Raw genomic sequence first — 21,218 nt, forward strand, 5'->3', positions numbered from 1 at the left:
ACAAGATTGCATAAAAGATGGTGAGTTAAAGTGAAGAAAAGAAAGAAAGTGGGGATGACTACACTTTGATGAAGTGCTATGTATGTTGCTTGGAGCAGGTTGCCAGAACAGTGTTCTTACTTGGCAAGAGGTTTTTCTTGCAATATCTGTTTTGATTCAAATGCAGAATCTAATGTCATGTTCACATCCTCAACGCCGTGATTCCAAAAACCGTCATTTCCCTGCAACTAAATTAGAATTTATAGACACCTTCAGCTCTTTTTTTAATGGAACTCCGATTCACTCTTTTTATTCTCCAGCTCGTTCGCAGCTCTGCGGTTGACCCTTTCCACCATTTGGCAGAGCTTTTAAACTACAATTTATGCCTCATGCCAAGTGCACTTAGTAATCGTTTCCAGTTGCTGAAACACATGTACATCTGGCCATTAACTTCATGATCCACTGGCATTGAAGCAACAGATGACAAGGTGACAGGTGCTGCATCGCAGGTGACCAGTTCTAAAGAAAACAAGTCTAATGAAATTTGGCTCATATAGGTGTCGCATCTACACATTCTTGTAGTAAGCTTGAAATCATTTCTACATTTCAAGAACTTTAAAAGATGCTCACCTTAGTCGGGGTTTGAATGATTGTGGTAGAGAACATGCCCCTTAAAGATCTCCCAGTGGTGTTGGGTTGGAACTGTGAAAGTCAAGTCAAGTCAAGTTTATTTCTATAGGGTTTTTTACAACAGACAGTCTCAAAGCAGCTTTACAGAATTTTGACAGTTAGTGAAAGTGAAAGACAGCAGCTTTTCTCATCAAATCATTAAGTGAAACTCTTGCATTAGAAAAGATGCTTTTAGCATTTAATCAAGATGATCCATCAGAGGAACTCTCTGGTGGCCCATACCAACAAAATACCCTACAGCATGGGTCTTCAACAGGGGGTCCGCGATGGTACTGCAGAGATAACATTTAAGTTTATTATCAAATATTATAATCATTACATTACATATCAGTGGTTATGTTTGAAGCATTTTGTATCAGGGGGACCCTGCCCTGTGTCTCTATCGCCTAAGGGGTCCTTGACCTAAAAAATTGTTGAAGACCCCTGTACAACAGCATAACAGAAGCACCAGTTCTCCAGGTTGTAAGCTGTTGTTGATCAGAAAATGGACATTGATGCAAAACAGATGATCAATCCAATAATTCATATTTGACGTATTGTATTATTAGTGTGAAATGGCTGATCTGTAGGTTATCGATAGAGTCTGAGGATCTGAAAGTACTTCTTTATTTACTTGATTAATCTCAAACATCCCGATCATGTAAAACGATTTTCTAATGCCAGCGTCTGCCCATATAAGTCTCCTTTTCCAACAGAGGGTGACATCTTTTACCCGCCGTAACCCTCAGTCATTTAGATCCACAGGCCATTTCATCCCTGGCAGATGAATTATCTCTGTAAATGTGGTTCTGACATCTATAATGGGCCTTAGTCAGGCTTATTTAAATAGGCGGTCAGGCAGACCAAATTAGCCTTACACAGCTATTAAACTGATACCAGCTCACATCTATTTATGGCTCCTTGGGCTGTTTGGGGTCAATTACCAGGGGCCTTCCATTTAAAAAGGTACGCTTAGGCTAAAGTGCAAAGTTGTGGAGAATTTTGGACACTTTTCCCTTTTTTTTTTTTTTTTTGTGTGCTGTAAAAGCAATCCTAGAATCAGCGAGTGGGAGAATTCTCCACCACGTCTCTTTCTCTCTCCGCTTTCAACATCCTGTTTATCTCCAAGAGTGTTTTGAAAATGTCTTTTCCCTAACATGAACCTGTCTGTATTAATATATAAACATGTCCTATATTTTCGCAACAAAGAAAAACTTCCTGCTACAAATCGATGAAGGATATTGCAGGTTTCATTTTCATATATTTGCCGAACATAAACCAGATGTTCGTTAAGATTAACATGCAGTGTAATATTTACTACATACACACACACACACACACACACACACACACACACACACACATATATATATATATATATAGTTCTTTCCTTCATGCCCTGTGCAGCTCATTGGAAATTCTCCCTGGTGCTCTTGACTGTAGGGTGTTGATTTTACTTGGATTGCAGTCAGGTAAAAGGGCTGTTTAACATGTGTGATGGGCGCTGTGGATTAACAGAGCTGTGTTTCGCACAGCAGGTCGGGAGAAGCTAACGCATAGGTTTTATGGGTAGAATTGGTATCCCAAGGAGAAGTAGGATCGCATTGCAAGCGTTTGCTTACGTCTCAGTACTGTCTCACATTCATGCTGCATTTACAACAGTACATAGTTAGTGGCTGGGATTAGTTTCTCAACGCCAGACGATAACATCAGCAAGAACCTGAAGATGCTTGAGTTTAGCTAAAGGTCTCAGAATCCTCGCATGATGTTGAGACTACTTGTGTGAGACAAAGAGATCTTTGCAAGTAGAGGCGTGGAAAAAATATGACGATAATTAGACAATAGAGTGTTACCGACTCGATTTTTTATATTTTTCATATTTTTTATTTTTTTTTACTGCCATTTTTTTTACCTTTATAAAGCCATTTTAAACAGTGCTGTGGCTTTGTTTGAAATAATGTCTGATGGTGAAATGGAGCAAAAACATGCATTGTGTTGTCTAAAACATGAGTCTCTTAATATTAACTTCTTGTTTATTACATATTACATACATATAGATGTATAAAATCACATTTGTAATCGTGCTGATTTTTGGAGGAAAAAAACTCACTTTTCATGTGATATTGATTGACTATTTAGATTTAGATACATTTCCACAATTTCTGGCCCTGAATCTTGAATTTTGTGATCATTCTAAACGCATTTTAATACATTGAATCATGCCGTGAAAGAACGCACTTTAAATTTGCACGTGCACTCGTCTAATAGACTTCATAACGTAATGTTTGTGTGCCCTTAATATGGGTTTTGAGATTTACTCGATAATGTCAAATCGACATTTTTATTATCACATACGATATATATATCGTACACCCCTACTTGTAAGATGGTACCTGATCCAACCTTCCAGATATTTGATTTTGGAAAATGATCGGATTTTCTTCTCCACATTTGTCTATGACTCACTCTTGATGCAGGTCATGATGCCTAGATCACATGTCTTACCTCCATCCACTACCTTCTTAAAGGGGCTCCAGCTGCTAACACATAATACATTACTGCTAAATTCAAACCCCAAGTGAGCAAAATGAACAAAAAAACAACACAGTGGATTCATTATTATATTTAGAAAATACCAGTTTTTATGCTCGTATCATTTTATTTGGTTGTATTTATCCACCACACCTTAAAGGCCGGACCGTGAAAATATTGTCCGACATTAAACCGGTCCGTGGTTTGGGACCGCTGCTCTAAATCCTTCATCTTGGAACGCATGTGCATTTGGTCCACAGTTATTTCATAGCCAAGCTCTGTCTATGCACGAAGTATGCCGAAGGCCTTAAGTGTATGATAATCAGCCCAGGGAGCATCCAAATAATTAACTTCTCGCTGATTGTTTCCAGAGGGAATGCAGCTACTTTGGCGTCCAGCTTAGTTTTCTTTTTTAGCGACTTGTTTTTCAATTTTGAAAAGACACTTCTACGTTTTATTTCCTCATTACTTCGTTTGGCAGGAGCAAATGAGTATCTACTGGCATTGAGCACTTCTCAAGTGTCTGCATATGAAGGATTGTGATGGTGCAATGCAAAAAAACCAACAATGAGTTTGTCCTGCTATTTTTGATAGCATTTAATCCACTAGCATCGGTGGTGTTAAATTAATTTCCATCATGTTCTGCATATGCTAGCATATCATTTACCCTTTTGACGTGCTGAAGGGTCGATTGTAGTATGAGCAACGCATGCTAAAGATCTATTCAACCAGCCATTGGAGCGAATTGAGTGTCGTTCATTTGAGTCCGTTGCTTAAAATCCATTTAACACCCGCCGCAATCATCACAGATACGTGTAGCTTTGTTCAATCATGTCTGCTGCAAAGACAAGAGCAAGAATGACACCAAGCGTCCGTACGTTTACTCTTTACTCCGTCATTGTTTGCTCTCGTTAGTTCTGGTTTATTTAATTTTTTTCCTGCGTGCTTGTTCGCTAAGGCGAATAGCCAATCGGAGTTCTTTTTTCAACTCCAATTCCCAATAAAAATAAAGCAAACAGAAGCTCAAACACTCGCAGACATTGACGACCGTCCGCTTGGTGTTTCCTGGGCTTTGAATTCTTCCTTCGTTCTTAATCTAACCTAATAAATTTCATTGGTTAAATATGATGCAATGAGTATAACATTGGGAGAGAAAACTGTAATGTTAGCAATCCTCCACCCAGCTGTAGTTTAGGGTACGTGTCGGCACGGGAACCAGAGACTTGCGGTGTTCAAGTGTTTAATTTAAACAATTTTCTGTATCACGTCTTATTAATTAACTGTTAGATTTAAAAGAAAATTGGCTAAGCATATCGGGTAAAAAAATAACAAATCTGCATCACGTATCCGCTGCCCTGATTTCTAAATATCGCCATCGGCATCGCCATCGGCCAGAGAAAAACCCATATCGGACCACCTCTACTATATGCTTGAAAGAAACACCACCATCTGTTTGTCTAATTGTAATTCAGATGGAATATAAGCCCATTGTTAACTTTTGAGTGAGACCAGACGATCCTGAAAGGTCTGCAAAATTGGTGTTTTTACCAGCGTTTGGGAAAAGGCACAGGGGGTTTAGAGCCTTGGATAAAGATGGGCATGAATTATTTTCATTAGGCTTGTGTTTACAAAGCCAGGCCACCGCCAGGGAAGCTAAAACCGAAGTTATTTTCTCAATGTGTCCGGGTAATTGACCTCCGGTGGAAGACTAATAAGAAGACGTCGGGAATTGCTGCTCGCCTTAAAGGCATGAGAAGCAGTCAATTTATTTGTCCTATTTTCTTTCACTTATACGTCTGCAGACAGGCGGTGTGGTGTGGAGCGCTGCTTTTTCCTCCGCCGAGCTAACTCGCTCGCTCGCTCACTCACTCACTCCTTCTATAACTCTGTTGTTCTCAGCCGTGACATTCTGTCCAGGTGTGTTTGGTCTCATTTCTTGCCTGGCTTCCTTCGGCTAGCTTCAGTCGTTCCTCCAGCTTTAAAAACAACATATATCTGGGCTTCAATTCTGCACATGTCCATTCAGTAGGAGTCCGGTGTTGGAGTGCTGTTATCGCTATTTGCAGCGTGTATGTATGTCCAGATTGGCCTTGAGAAGGGAAGAAACCTGAGGCAGATGCAGTAAGAACACCTGGGAAGTGCTACTTGTTTTAAAAACACTCGAACGCTACGTCGACGTCATTTACAAAAGGCTTTTCTGACACCATTTGTTCTTTAGGCTTCAGCTTCTTTTATATGTCATACACATCATTTCCTTTCCTCTGCCCTTCCAAGACTCATTCTTTAACAGTTGACACACTGAACTTTGTCCTTAAAGGAATTTCATATCGTCCTCTTTTTCTTTCCTTTTTTTGTGACGTCCGACAATTGCCTTCCATTTCCCGGCATGCTAATTGGTCTGCTGAAAGATAGTCTCGTTCAATAACCGAGTGCCGTGGGAGCCGCGATTAATAATGGATGTCATTACATGCAGCTTCTTGTGAAAAAGACCCTGTTTTTCTATTTCAATAGAGCTCATTAATTTAAGGAAAAAAAATAGTTGCTTTGTTTTGTTTTTTTTTCGCACACTGTAGAGCAAAGGCAGCCTGATGCGCTACGGAGGGAAGGAGCTAATTAGCTTCACACCACTGTTGTGCATGTAAGACGTTTGTGGCTAATGAGCAACTTCAACTGATGTCACCTTCCCATAAATCATATGCATGACTTCTTCCAGGGAGTGACGGTGTGAATTTCTGTCACCGCTTCCGAAATTGCGCTAACCTTCATGAGATCCGCCGTTCTTCCCACAAAGGCATTCGTCCGCGTGGGTGTGCGCTACAAATTAAACACAGGCATGAAATTAATGTAGAAGAACAAGAATGGATTCTGCAGCATCTTGACCACGTTTTTTTACATTCCTTAGAACCCAAGCTGTTTGGGATCACATGGGGGGAATTGTATGAATCACACAAGCTGCGGTTCTGCTCGTCTCTGCAATTAGATAACAAACCACAGCTCCTGTAATGAAATGTATTTCAGGTTGGATAATGCAGAATGGCTAGTTTTAGAGATTTATTTGCTTGGAAACAGAATGAACAGTAAATAATGCAACATGCAGACCGACTCTGAACACTGTATCCAAAGATCATGGTGCAAAATTAGTAATATGATGAGGAACAATGAGTGGAAGTCTGAGCCCTGAGTTTAATGGGATTTGTACCACAGCATTGTTTAATGCTTGAGTCTGATTGGTTGACTGGATTTCCCAGTTAATGTACATTAATTATTTTATAGCATATTATTATATTAGATTAGATTAGATTAGAGTATATAATTAGATATACAGGTAGCCCCTGACCTAGCCTACCCATGGCTTAGCCGATCCTGTAATCTTAAAGAATAGTGTTCAGTATGGGGAGGTTTACTTAATAATAGAAACAAATGAAAGTACATTATTTAGCAAAACAGAGTAATTTAAAGTACTGTAGTGTATAAACTTTACAGTATATATGTATGTGGTTAATGGACAAGCGGACAAGTGGAGGACGGAGTCAGACGCGCTCTGTTTCCGTGTCTGGCAACGTCAATAAAAAGAAAAAAAGACAAGAGATGGAAATTTACTTTAAAACCGAAAACAGAAAAAAACCCACTGAACTCTGTGGAGCGCTGGCGAGATTGAGGCATCTTACAAGATCTCACGGGAGTTGCTTTTTTCTTTCATCACTCAATAACACACCAATCTCATGTTCTCTCTCTTTTTTTTTTAGCATGACAACGCCCCTTTTCACAACACAAACAAAGCTACGTTTTGCCGTATAACACAAATGAGACCTGATTTCAGCTCCTTCTACATTTGGGATGGACTGGAAATGCAAACTGGGCTTTTATTCCCAAGAACCTCCCAGTCCTCAAGTACCCTAATGATATTTTTTTTCTTGAATGTGCACAAATCCCAAGAGCCGCTTTCTAAAATTTAGCGAAACCCTTTTGTTTGAAGGTTAACAGCAAAGAGGGAATGAATTATATATTAGTTCCTATGATCATTTCATTGGAAGGCCACGTGTTCACACGTGTTTGGCTGTAGAATGTAAGACTTTGTGCATGTGCAGGGATCTGCCACAGTAGTCTCAAGCCGCAATAATATTTATATTAATAATATGTAGTACAAATGCGAGTGACACTAATAACAGTGTGCCGATTACATGGTCTTTTCAATAATAGAAATCTGGTATAAAGCTAATTTTATGATCTTTATTTGCATAAATTACAGACTTTGAAATTCACAATCCAAACCCTATGAAGCGATTCCCCAAAATCCGCTAGAACTGCCGAACGCTGGCGCACGATATGGAGCTTTCAGCTGAAATGGCAGATGCGCTCTTTCCTGATTGTCCTTTCGTGTTTCGACAATTTCACAACGTCACGTAACAGTGCATTCGCGAACGTCACTGAGACGCCATAAGTACAAAGAACAATGAAACTAGGGATGTACCTGCTTTTTTTCTCCCCAAGGTTACACATAAACATCTCGCAGGAGCACAGTACGGGTTATTACACAGTCGCACGGCAGATGCACAGAACACAAAAAATAAAAATACTATATTATGCATTTGAATACAAACCCCTGAACCGCTGCCAATGTATAAAAAACACTAATGTGGAAGTGCTTTGTGTGAGTTTATTTATGCGTTTTTCATTTAACGGACACCAATTAGTGTAAATGAAGCTTAAATGGTTCCTGGATTGGTTTCTTGTTTCACCGTTCATAGAGTTAATTGAGTAAAGCGATATAAGCGTGCGTGTTTTATCTCATAAACACTTTAAAGCATATCAAATTTCACTGCGTATTATGGTTTATCTGTTTTTTATTTATGAGTTGTTTTTATATACATTTTGTAATTACCTTTGAGAGTCTTGAGCTCGTCGCATCGACTTACAAGCGGGATCGTTTGCCAACATTGTGATATGTAATGATATTATATACGTACCATAGAGACACAAAGTCGGGGTTTATTCGCACGACTAAATTAACGCCACGTAATAAATGTATTAGCGGTGACGTCGTCGCTACCGTGTGTAAGAAGCATGCGGGACGTGCTTGTGTCCGGATGTCTTGCTACTGTTGGCCGTTTAGTTAAATGTTATTAGAGCACCAGACGTTATTAACTGTAGGCACTGCAGTGGAGCAAAACGCTAAATTATTTTCTCTGGCGTTGAGTTAAGATGGCCGTCATCCAGCATTTGACTCATAACTTTACACAAGTGCACAAGTCACACAGAATCGAATAGAAACCAGGAAAAGTCAACACAAGAAACTTGAGATGTTCGGCATCTAAGCCAACCAGCGAGATTGTGAATATGTGCTTCTGGGAGGAAGAGAATAGTGTGCCATAAAAGAAATAACATCTCCTGGAAGTGATCTAACATGGTGAGAGAGAGAGAGAGAAAGAGAAAGAGAAAGAGGGAGAGAGAACATCAGTGAAGGATTCTAACAAGCAGTAAATTAAAGCAGACAGGATGAAGTCTATTTCACTTGCATGAGACGCTTTTCATTTATTATATGGCGGATAAGCATGCTGGGACTGAAGCCAAACCACTGGTTCTCATGGTCAGTTTATACCTTAATATGCAACATGAAGCCTTGTAAGAAAATTCTTGAACACCACTGGCATGCAGACGTTTGCGGACGCTTTGTGAGATTTGCTCTATTGTCAATTAGGACTCTAACTGGACCCCAGTGGACTTAATTGTTCAATGCGGCTCTCAAAGTGTCAGCTTTTATCTGTTCCTGTACATTTGATCTTGAATATTAGCATTTTGTTCACTGGAGCCAAAGTCACAAAAAACTAGCTAACTCACGTCTAACTAGCTAACTCAGACGTCTCGCAGTCGACTGCAGTGTTAAATTCAACATTTTAGCAATCAAGATTGAGTTACACTAAAAAACACGTCTCAATCTAAGAAATAAATGCATGATTTAAGAAGATACAAACTAGAAACAAGTTAAATGATCTGCCAGTGCAGAAAGATAATTACACTTAAATAAGAAAACATATTGAGGTTAAAAAAAAAAGAACTAAATGTCTGAAAATAACCATTAAAAAGCAGTCTGCCCATTAAGTCAAAATTAACTTAAAACTAGTTTCTTGATTTTTTTGTAAACAGTTTCTTAATTTGTGGGAAAGAAATGTTTGAAACCAGAGCTACTAAACAAGCTTCTGAATTTAATCATCATAAGTACAGAACAAAGTTCCAAATAATAATAATAATTGTACTGGATAATGTTTGGAAAGAGTGTGAGGACTTCATACTGCATAAAACGTAAAACAACATTTGGAATAAATAATACGAATAAACAATTCCCCAGTGTTATTATTAAGCTTTAAAACCAGTTATTGCAGCAAAAAAAACGTCTTCAAAGATACAAAACCTCAAATGGCGCCTCTGATGGAAATTAAGCGCGTAAGTTCTTGCGGGTAAAATAACGAACTTTACTAACTTAGTAAAAAAAAACAATCTTAAAACAATCGTACACAATCTGCTTATTTTTAAAATAAGATAATACGGTTTTTATGGCTGGAAATGAGATGTAAGTCTTGACTAGACGAGGAGTTTCTGCAGATATAAATCTGTCAGCATTGTTCAGCACATCCAAGTGCTTTCGGCGTTCATCTGATAAAAAGATTCGAAACAGAAGTGTTTTGTTTTTTTGCATTAGATCTCCAGTTTTATCTCACAAAGATGTTTTTTGCTTTAGGAGCACCAACAGGAAGGCATCTGGAAGAAGACATGAGTCATTGGCAGCTTCATGCGCACTACTACCCGCCTTTACTCCGCTCAGCCACTGTCCGCAAGTTCATGGTGGGCTATGAGATGCTGGCTCAGGAGCAGCGTGATCTCACCCCTGAACAGGTTAGTGATGTTTCAGGTTCAGGTTTTAGTTCTATGGAATGATGTGGAGTACATTTTTGCAGAACGGTGAACGAAGCATGTTCAGCTCTGCGCTATTTCCTTTTAGAGGACTTGCACTTTATCCAGTTAAGCACAGAATTGGAGGATCCTTCACAACCTGCACATCAAATGCCTGCTTTTAAGTGCTTTGAGAAGATTGTTTTTTTTTTTGTTTTATTATATCTATCTTTGAAAAGCTTAAAGCAGTAAGAGACATGAAGTGGTATGGATTTTCTTTTCAATGCAGCTTAATAACATAAAAAACACTCACAGATTTTGTACTTCATGCTTTAATGTGGCCAGTCATCAGGGACCTTCTCGCTTCCTGCCGGCTACCGTCAGACACATGGCCTGCTCTCTGACCCTGCCTTGTATGAGAAAAGGGATGAATTTTTAGCTGTCCATCTTCTCTTCTTGTCATCATATGTTCCAGTTGACTTGTTCCCAGCAGGTCAAAAGGCATAATGTCCAGCTCTTGTCTGATCTCCATCTGGACGTGCTGATTGATATCTAGATCAAATTAGTCAGCGTCATCAACTTGCTGTCAGTCTGGTTCACCTGAAACAATCTATCAACTCCGTCTGCACCAGCTCAGTCGTCTACAGCACTCATCCATCCCAACACCTCTAAACCAGGATCATTCAAATCAAACCGATCCAAAAACTACACACCAGCCTTAGACTATTACTTCTACACCAAGCACCTAGTCATCAAAACAGTAATGACGAATACCTCCAATTGTTCATGTCACACCTAATCAACCGCATCTACCCATTTTAACATACCACCTCTATACCGCTGTACTAATCACCACTTCACCACCTCCACCATGATCATGCAAACCAGTCTAAACCAACACGTTCACCCCAGTCACCTGTAACAGCCGCTGTGCCTACTTCTTTATCCAACCCAACACCTTCACACCGTTTTCCACACCATACATACACACCAATCATCTAAATCACTTCCTCTACACAATTCATCCCAAACCAACATCTCCAACCCAACACCTCTAAACCATTTTTTACACCAATCATCTAAACCACTTTCCCAACAATGTTCATCCCAAACCAACATCTCCAACCCAACACCTTTACACCATTTTTTACACCAATCATCTAAACCACTTTCCCAACACTATTCATCCCAAACCAACATCTCCAACCCAACACCTCTACACCATTTTTCACACCAGACATCTAAACCACTTTCCCAACACAATTTATCCCAAATCAACATCTCCAACCCAACACCTCTACACCATTGTCCACACCAATTATCTAAACCACTTCCCCAACACTATTCATCCCAAACCAATATCTCCAACCCAACACCTCTACACCATTTTCCACACCAATCATCTAAACCACTTCCCCAACACTATTCATCCCAAACCAACATCACCAACCAAACACCTCTACACCATTTTCCACACCAATTATTTAAACCACTTCCCCAACACTATACATCCCAAACCAATATCTCCAAACCAACACCTCTACACCATTTTCCACACAAATCATCTAAACCACTACACTATTCATCCCAAACCAACATCTCCAACCCAACACCTCCACACCATTTCTACGGGTGATGGTAGTTCAGTGGTCATTGGACTTTGTGTCGAAAAGGTCACAAGTTTAAATCCAAGCAACACCAAGCTCATGGGCCCCTGAGCAAGGCGCTTATCCCTTAACTGCTCAGTTGTAATTCGCTCTGGATAAGGGCGTCTGTCAAATGCACTTGCACAAGGTATTGGGATTCAAACTCATGACCTTCTGTTTCAAATTCAATGCTTTAACCACAGAGCTACCACCTCCTCTTTCCATTTTCACCCACACTACTTACACACCAATCATCTAAACCAACACTTGCACCACAATGAATCAGTGAACCAGTCACCAGGCTCAGCACCTCGTTCTACCACCTTCACACCCCTTTACAAGTGGAGTCGTTTTATATCCTCATCTTTAATACTTCGATAATCTGTCAGCGTTTACATAACAGATCTGAGAGAGAGAGCTACAGTACGTGTGACTTTCACACCAGGGCATTATGGAAGGAGAAGATCTGCTAAATGTAACACAGGAGTTCCTTTGTATCTTTTATTGCGGCTATTTCCTGATCGAATAATTTGGGTGCCCGTGGTAAAGGTGGCTTAATGTGCTATAACATTTATTGTGACTTGGTGAACGCAGGCCTGTGGAGAACCCAGCTGCATATTTGCCTGTCCTTATGAGACTGACCTCTGTTACCCACAGCACTAGCTGCTATCAAATCGTGCCAGAGCAGAGGGTGGCATAGGAATTAAGCGGTGTGACGCTGTGAAAAAATTGGATCAGGAAGTGACAGGGGCACTCGCCTGTTTAATCACTCTTCCTGAGAGCCTGTAGAGGAGACTGGAGCTCCCCTTCTTCTCAGACATCAAAGCCTGGCATTGCTTGTGTTCTGTATGCGCCAGGCGTGAATACCAGTCACGTCCCTGGGCTCTGTGTACGGCTGTATATGTGTGTGTGTGTGTGTGTGTGTGTTATGCGGCGGCGTTGCTATGTCTGCTGACGTTATTGCGACGAGTTCGCATCTCCTGTTTCGATTCAACAGTGGCTTTGGGGAAAAATGCAAAAGAGGAGCTTTCGGATGTTTTCCTAACTGTACAGCAGAGTCGTTGTTTTTCTACCGGACATTCCTGCCGAGATGCGGTTAGCCATCGGTTATTCAAGTGTTGACTCAAAGCAGCTTTGAGCAACCCGATTTGCTAACTGTGTGTGTCCGCAGGCTGCTGAGAGATTACGGGTACTCTCTGAGGAGCACTACAAGACCAGACTTGAAGGGGCAGCAGATTCGAAAATGGAGGTAAAGTGAGTGCTAATATACAGAAGACAAACTCGGGAGGATCGGCTGGAAATCTGGGAAATGATTAAAGAGGTTTCATGCACAATAGATTGTCGCGTAAAATGTTTTGTGAAGGGAAACTTGAGACCTCGATACTTGCTCAGGTATCTTCTCAGACGCTGGTGATGTCCATGATTTGAGCCTCTTTATTTGGCTAAAATTAAATAAATCAATAATAAATAATAATAAATTAAGTCATTTAAAAAAAAGAATCATTTGATGTCTCTAAAATGGCGTAGTCAACTAAAGAAAATCTGTTGTTTATCCTCATAAAATGTTTATGATTAAGTTTGATAAATTACTTTTCCATGTTTCTGCAAAAAACTTATGAAATATGTATTAATTGCTTATCATTGTTACAAATGCTTTATCAATAAATAATTACCAAGAAACAGTATTTACACCCTTAAGACACACTGAGACTTTCCTATAGATAAGCCGCTGCTTATAGTGGTATAAATCTCATCAGGTGCCCCAGGACTTCCTTGTTGAAAGTGCAGTATGTTAAGGTGGTTGCCCTTTTGCCCCCTCCAGTTTAAGGAAGACCTGCCACCCTGGGTCTTTTTTCCAACCTTTGTCTCAGACCACTGACTTTCAAAGATGAGTCGTTTCCCTTATTACACCAATTAAATGAGGCACAACAGAAGGTAAAGATCTGAATGTGCTACAGTATGTTTTGGCCTAGTTTGATTTGATTCCAGCCATCTGCTGCAGTGCCAGGTGATATCTGAGATGCCTACACGCAAGACATGCACACTGAGAAGCTCTTAAGCATATTGTAGTAATTAGAGGAATTGCAAATTCATATGGTTTGGTTTTATATACAGTGAGTAAAATAAGTATTTGAACACGCTGCTATTTTGCAAGTTCTCCCACTTAGAAATCATGGAGGGGTCTGAAATTGTCATCGTAGGTGCATGTCCACTGTGAGAGACATAATCTAAAAAATAAAATCCAGAAATCACAATGTATGATTTTTAAACTATTTATTTGTATGATACAGCTGCAAATAAGTATTTGAACACCTGAGAAAGTCAATGTTAATATTTGGTACAGGAGCCTTTGTTTGCAATTACAGAGGTCAAACGTTTCCTGTAGTTTTTCACCAGGTTTGCACACACTGCAGGAGGGATTTTGGCCCACTCCTCCACACAGATCTTCTCTAGATCAGTCAGGTTTCTGGCCTGTCTCTGAGAAACACGGAGTTTGAGCTCCCTCCAAAGATTCTCTATTGGGTTTAGGTCTGGAGACTGGCTAGGCCACGCCAGAACCTTGATATGCTTCTTACAGAGCCACTCCTTGGTTATCCTGGCTGTGTGCTTCGGGTCATTGTCATGTTGGAAGACCCAGCATCGACCCATCTTTAATGCTCTAACTGAGGGAAGGAGGTTGTTCCCCAAAATCTCGCAATACATGGCCCCGGTCATCCTCTCCTTAATACAGTGCAGTCGCCCTGTCCAATGTGCAGAAAAACACCCCCAAAGCATGATGCTACCACCCCCATGCTTCACAGTAGGGATGGTATTCTTGGGATGGTACTCATCAATCTTCTTCCTCCAAACACGTTTAGTGTTATTATGACCCAAAAGTTCTATTTTGGTCTCATCTGACCACATGACTTTCTCCCATGACTCCTCTGGATCATCCAAATGGTCATTGGCAAACTTAAGACGTGCCTGGACATGTGCTGGTTTAAGCAAGGGAACCTTCCGTGCCATGCATGATTTCAAACCATGACGTCTTAGTGTATTACTAACAGTAACCTTGGAAACGGTGGTCCCAGCTCTTTTCAGGTCATTGACCAGCTTCTCCCATGTAGTTCTGGGCTGATTTCTCACCTTCCTTAGGATCATTCAGACCCCACGAGGTGAGATCTTTCATGGAGCCCCAGTCCGAGGGAGATTGACAGTCATGTTTAGCTTCTTCCATTTTCTAATGATTGCTCCAACAGTGGACCTTTTTTCACCAAGCTGCTTGGCAATTTCCCCGTAGCCCTTTCCAGCCTTGTGGAGGTGTACAATTTTGTCTCTAGTGTCTTTGGACAGCTCTTTGGTCTTGGCCATGTTAGTAGTTGGATTCTTACTGATTGTATGGGGTGGACAGGTGTCTTTATGCAGCTAACGACCTCAAACAGGTGCATCTAATTTAGGATAATAAATGTAGTGGAGGTGGACATTTTAAAGGCAGACTAACAGGTCTTTGAGGGTCAGAATTCTAGCTGATAGACAGGTGTTCAAATACTTATTTGCAGCTGTATCATACATATAAATAGTTAAAAAATTCATACATTATGATTTCTGGATTTTTTTTTTAGATTATGTCTCTCACAGTGGACATGCACCTACGATGACAATTTCAGACCCTCCATGATTTCTAAGTGGGAGAACTTGCAAAATAGCAGCGTGTTCAAATACTTATTTTCCTCACTGTATATATATATATATATGCTTGCACATTTGGCTTTATGAATGCTGAATTGTTTATACAGGCTTTAGAGCAACAAATGCTTTTTTCCAGAAAACGTCTTTTTCAGGAAAGATCTTGCATATTTAAGCAAGACAATGCTAACAGCATGACTTTGTAGTAGAAGGATCTGGCTGCTGAACTGACCTGCCTGGAGTCTAGACCTTTCACCATTTAAAAACATTTGGTGCATCATGAAACGAAAAACAAAACAAAGGAAACCCAGAACTGTTGATCAGCTAAAATCCTGTATTGTGCACATTCCTCTCCCAAAACTTCAGCAACTAGTCGCAACCGGCCTCCTTAGTTCCCAGATGTATACAGACCGAAGACATGATGCTACACATTGATAAACATGGCCCTGTTCCAAATTTTTGGAGATATTAATAGATTTTGGATTTGTGAGATTTTCAAATTGTCTTCCAAATTCTCAATTCACCAATAATCATGTACTACAGAAAAGCCCTGGTGATTAGAGTTACTGCTTTTAGCAGAGGGTTGATCATATACTCAAAAGCTGTAAGATTCCCTTTCAGAAATCTGCTCCTCCATCACCATGCTGCAGTTGGCAGTAAAACAGTGGCCATAAATATCGTGAAATGTGACAATGTGATTACAGCTATCATCAGATATTCAGCGCCCGCAAAGAACTTCTGTCGAGATCTATTTGTGTCAAGGTGTGTTGCCAGAACGTGACTTTATATTAACTTCATATCTCGTGTGTTTTTACAGTGTGAATAAAAAGATCGGATCATGTTACAGTAGCAGAGTAACTGCGATTTGATCAGTTCTGAGTCTCATCAGAGTCAAATCTTTTCTTCAGCTGAGATTCTGTTTTAGATTCAATGCATCTATCCAAAAAGCATTGAACCATGTTATTCATTATTCATAGGCTGATCATAAAACGTGAAATAATAAAATAACTCCAGCATTTCAAATAAAGGATTTTTTTTTTTTTACATATCTGTTAAATGATGTTCTTTGTGTGTAAAGTTTTTTCTTCCCTTTCTTGCCGCTGTCCCTTTTCAACAAGCTCAAGTGTCGGGTATATGCGCAAAGGACACTGGGAGATAACGTTATCTTTTGACCAAGGTGGTCATTTGTCTTCTGCAATATATCAGGTCCTTGTCCTGTCATCTGCTGCCTGAACATGTTCCCCAGGGAGCTTGGGCGACTCCTTCACGCTCTTGTCTCTGCCCATCCTTCATAGCGAACTTCCCCGAACTCTACACTTTTCTCATTAAAAGTGGCACGTTACGGATGGCTCTCTGCTGCGAGGTGGAGTATCAATTCTGATCGATCTTTGCGATTTCCACGAGAGCTTCGCCCGTCGCCATCACAACATGTCCTGCAGCCTTGCGAGCACCTCATCCATCTCCGGAACAATTCATAGGTCACAAAGCCCTTTACCATTCAGACCTCAGTGCGATCTATAAGGACATGTGTGTTTATTGAAAAGTTTGTCATCGGATCAATGTGGGGCGTGTGGCAGCGAGGCATGCTAATAATGACAAGAATCGTCTTTTCCTGTCCTTTCTTTCCTTTTTTTTAGCCTTTTAACGATCTCCTGCGTTGAGTTATGTCTTGAACATGTTTTTGGGCACTTTTAATGCTTACTTCCTCGTGTCAGAGATCACGTGAAGCCTAGAAAAACCCGGGGTACCACATATTCAACTATTACGTTTAAAAGGTTGGCCAGCTCTTAAAATTCACAAAGACCACCAGGCATGGCTCTAAATATTAATCAGCATTATGTGGACACAGCATCATGTAGTCATGTAGCCCCTGTGTCTCATATTAGTCTCTGTATTACACACCATTTGTTCTGGAGATGAAACGGTGAAAAGTTCGTGGCATGTCGAAGTCCCTGTTTATGGCTGCATTTTTAAAGGTTGGAAATGATATAATGTCGCATGGAGCAAAAAATTTAATAATAATAATAATAAAAATAATAATAAGCTAACAAATAAATTAATTAATTAATAAATGATACTACTATTCCTACTAATCATCATCATTGTCATTTTTTGGTAATAATAATAATAATTATTATTATTATTATGAATATTATTGTTTTTTTATTATTATTATTATTAAAATTATTATTTATTTACAGGGTACTGGTAGCTCAGTAGTTAAGGCTCAGTGTTACAGATTGAAATCTCTAAGAGGGTTCAAGCCCCAGTATCGCTAAGTTGCCACTCTTGGGGCCCCTAAGTAAGGCCCCTAACCCTTAGTGCCCTAGGGACGCTGTATCATAGTTGACTCATAGATTCCTATCATCGCTGTGCAAAGAAATTATTTTCAATTTGCTGTATTGCACATGTGACAAGTATAAAGCAGCTTTCATTCTTTTCTTCTTATTATTAAAGTATTTTATGGCTCTGTCTTAAATTGCATCAAGTCCTTCACTGGCATGTGCACTTTTATGATAACAGAAGGGTAAATGAGATGCCTGTAAACACTTCAGGGACTCAGCTCATGCTACTTCAGTGGGTGATCTTACTTCTGCTTCAAGGCTGTTCCTTATAAAGACATCAGTCAAATATGAGATATGTTTGATTCCAAATATGCTGTGAATGATCTTCTGTGATGGCGTTTGTGTATCTACACCGTCCTGATGTTTAATATAAATCTTACACAGTATGTTTTTTATGAACGAATATAAACAGCCATGAAAGCTCTCTGAAATAAAAAATCCCAGCACCACCAAAATACCAAGGACCCTTGAGAAAGACCCTTGACCCTCAACTGCTCAGTTGTAAGTCGCTCTGGATAGGGGTGTGTGAAATTCCACAAATGGAAATAGGTTCGGTGTTGGTTGGACGAGATCTGCTACGCTGATTTTGCTGAGAGAGTCTGAAGACCGCCCTGTGAAAATGTTCAAACATAGAGATTTCAAGAAGCAAAGGATGGAGGAACCAGAGGAACAGATCTATACAGGTGGTTATGAAGACATGATGGGATGGTCTTAATTAAGTCAGGAAATAAAGACTGACGGGTACCCTGTATATACTATAGCATCAGTATATAGAGATAACCAATCAGCTCACAGATAGAGTTTCCTGGCTGAACTAGACATTTCTTTTAGTATAATGACACTGTGTTATGTGTATGTGTTATTGTTGTTAATGGCATTAGATTGGTGTTGCTCGGTGCCACCAAAGTACACTTATTCGCTATTTTCCTGTTCTTATCGTCTTTATTTACAACAATCAACGAGAATTTATTTCCGAAAAAATAAAGGTTGTGCTGTAGAGTATTCTAATGCCCATTTTCCTGTTATCAGCTAATGTTTGACACGCCACCAAATTGCAGCCGAACGTCTGGTAATAGCTTTCATGAAAGTGTGCTCTGATATGGTCGGCACTATGTGTCTGTACTACTGAAATATTTTCTCTGAGCTCTCAGAGAGCAATATGAGCTTTTTTAAACTGTTGGAGTCGGGGGCATACTTCAACTAGGAGACCCAGCATGATGATGTGCACAAAGCCGGCTCCATAAAGATACATGTCAAGCTTTACATGGGTTAAAGTAGAAGATCTCCTTCTATAAGGAAATGGAACGCTGACTGCACCTCAGGCCTCCTCATCTCACCTACATCAGTACCTGACTTTACCATCTCCCTTGTGGCTGAATGGATCTCCACAAATCTCCACAGAATCTTGTGGAACATCTTCCCAGAAAAGTGGAGATTACGGCAGATTCGGACTCAATGTGGAATGGGATATTCAAAAAGAAGCACATAGCAATTGTATAGTCAGGTGTCCACAAACCTGTATCCATGTATAGTGTATATACATGTCATTTTATTTAAAATAGTGTATTATTATAGAAAATAAAAATAAAAGCTAACAAGCTAGCTGGTTTTCATGAGCTTCATGCTTGTTAGCTTTTCAGACATTAGCTTGCCTGTGACAGGGACAAATGGACTTTGAAGCACGAGAGGACAGATCATTAATAATATTAATGTCAATCGTCTTTTAGAGGCTTTCATTCGCATTTCTACTTGATTTGACTTTGAGGATAATAAATATTAATATAACTTATTATATGCTGTATGCAAAAGGTATCATAATATTTTAGATATCACTTATTTTCAACCTGCTTTATATAGATATAGTTGGTGTATAATTGTTGTATGGATTAGAGACGGTGGCATTGAGTAAAAGACAGGAGGTGGAGCTGGAGGTAGCAGAGCTGAAGATGTTGAGATGTTCATTGGGAGTGACGACGATGGACAGGATTGTAAGTGAGTTTATTAGAGGGACAGTGCATGTAGGACGTTTTGGAGACAAGGTGAGGGAGGTGAGATTGAGATGGTTTGGACATGTGTAGAGGAGGGACATGGGGTATATCAGTAGGAGAATGCTGAGGATGGAGACACCAGGAAGGAGGAAAAGAGGAAGACCAAGGAGGAGGTTTATGGATGTGGTGAGGGAAGACATGCAGGTAGTTGGTGTGAAAGAGGCAGATGTAGAGGACAGGGGGGGTATGGAGACGGATGATCCACTGTGGAGACCCCTAATGGGATAAGCCGAAAGAAGAAGAAGAAGTGTGTGTGTGTAATAAAAAATATATATATATATATATATATATATATATATATATGAGCTCATAATTATATATACTTTTCCACATTTCATGGAAAGTAAATGTGATATATTTTTCTGTTTGAAATAAATAAAAGGAAACATCTACACTACCTTGAACATCATAATGAAAGTAAAACGTATGTTTCTTCATGAGTGTTCAACTCATTTTCTTTCTCCCCAGTAACTTAGTGTTCTTCTGACTGGAACAAAAACCTCCAAGCTTTGTTGTTTTTTTTTGTTTGTTTTTTACAAAAATAAAAAAAAAAACAATGTAAGGAACTGCTGAGAGAAATTTGCACCAGGTAATTAGAGAGTGAAGAGAAGTGCTGCCTTCGAGTGTATTGTATATCTAATGTGCTGCAGTGTGTTTTCATGTCACTTGATGTTATGAAAATAGTGTTTGTTTTTCACAGCTGTGGTCCAGGAATGGTCCAGGAATTTTTTTCCCTGAAAGAGTGTACTGATGTTAAAAGAGCCACAATTGGAGAAAACCAATCTGCCACTTGTGTTCAAGGGGAAGGTTATGTGTTCGAATCCCAGCAGATATCACAGTTAGTTCCCTGAGCAAAGTCCTTAATCATCAATTAGTCATGTGTATAAATAAGATCATTCGAAGTCGCTCTGGATAAGGGCGTCTGCCAAAAGATTTAAATGTAGTTTGCTTAAAAATACACATCATCGTTATTTATTTGTTTGTTTGTATGTTTTTTTTTTTTATTCCTACTGATTTCTAAATGTGTTTTGGTTATTTTGTGGAATGTGCCATGTTTCTGAAACTATAAGAAACGAATATTTCTTCTTATACACTTGAATTACTTGGTGTAAAAAAAGATTTTCCGCACACTTCAAGAGCGGAAGAACATCACTGGAAGATGATGAGAGATCAGGAAGACCTTCGACGAGCTCAACCCCCTAGAATTTTGTAACCGTTGGCAACTCCGATCGTCGGCGAGCCATCCACACGATTTCACAATCACACCCTCCTTAATCCCCAGATTCGCGTTCTGCGGACTTCGCCCTCTTCCTGTAGATGAATATCCGGCTCGCTGTTTTGACTCCACTGTAAAGATCCGGCGTGGATAACAGACGGTGCTTGACACGCTTTGAAAAGAAGACGACCAAGACACGTTCCAGAAGAACACTGGGAGCTCTGTATTA

General features: G+C 39.8%; 1 protein-coding gene across 2 annotated transcripts in view; it reads left to right on the forward strand.

Moving 5' to 3' along the window:
• galt (galactose-1-phosphate uridylyltransferase) overlaps nt 1–13,394 on the forward strand; it is an 86,626-nt gene extending 73,232 nt beyond the window's left edge. For both annotated transcript variants that reach the window (XM_083567994.1, XM_083567993.1), the window contains 2 exons: nt 9,917–10,071; nt 12,886–13,394. In XM_083567994.1, the coding sequence (XP_083424120.1) occupies nt 9,917–10,071; nt 12,886–12,972 (242 nt within the window). In that variant the 3' untranslated portion in view covers nt 12,973–13,394. The remainder of the gene's footprint in view (nt 1–9,916; nt 10,072–12,885) is intronic.
• The last annotated feature ends 7,824 nt before the right edge of the window (nt 13,395–21,218 follow it).

Source organism: Silurus aristotelis (genome assembly GCF_946808225.1).
Source record: "Silurus aristotelis genome assembly, chromosome: 18".
Classification (NCBI taxonomy): domain Eukaryota; kingdom Metazoa; phylum Chordata; class Actinopteri; order Siluriformes; family Siluridae; genus Silurus; species Silurus aristotelis.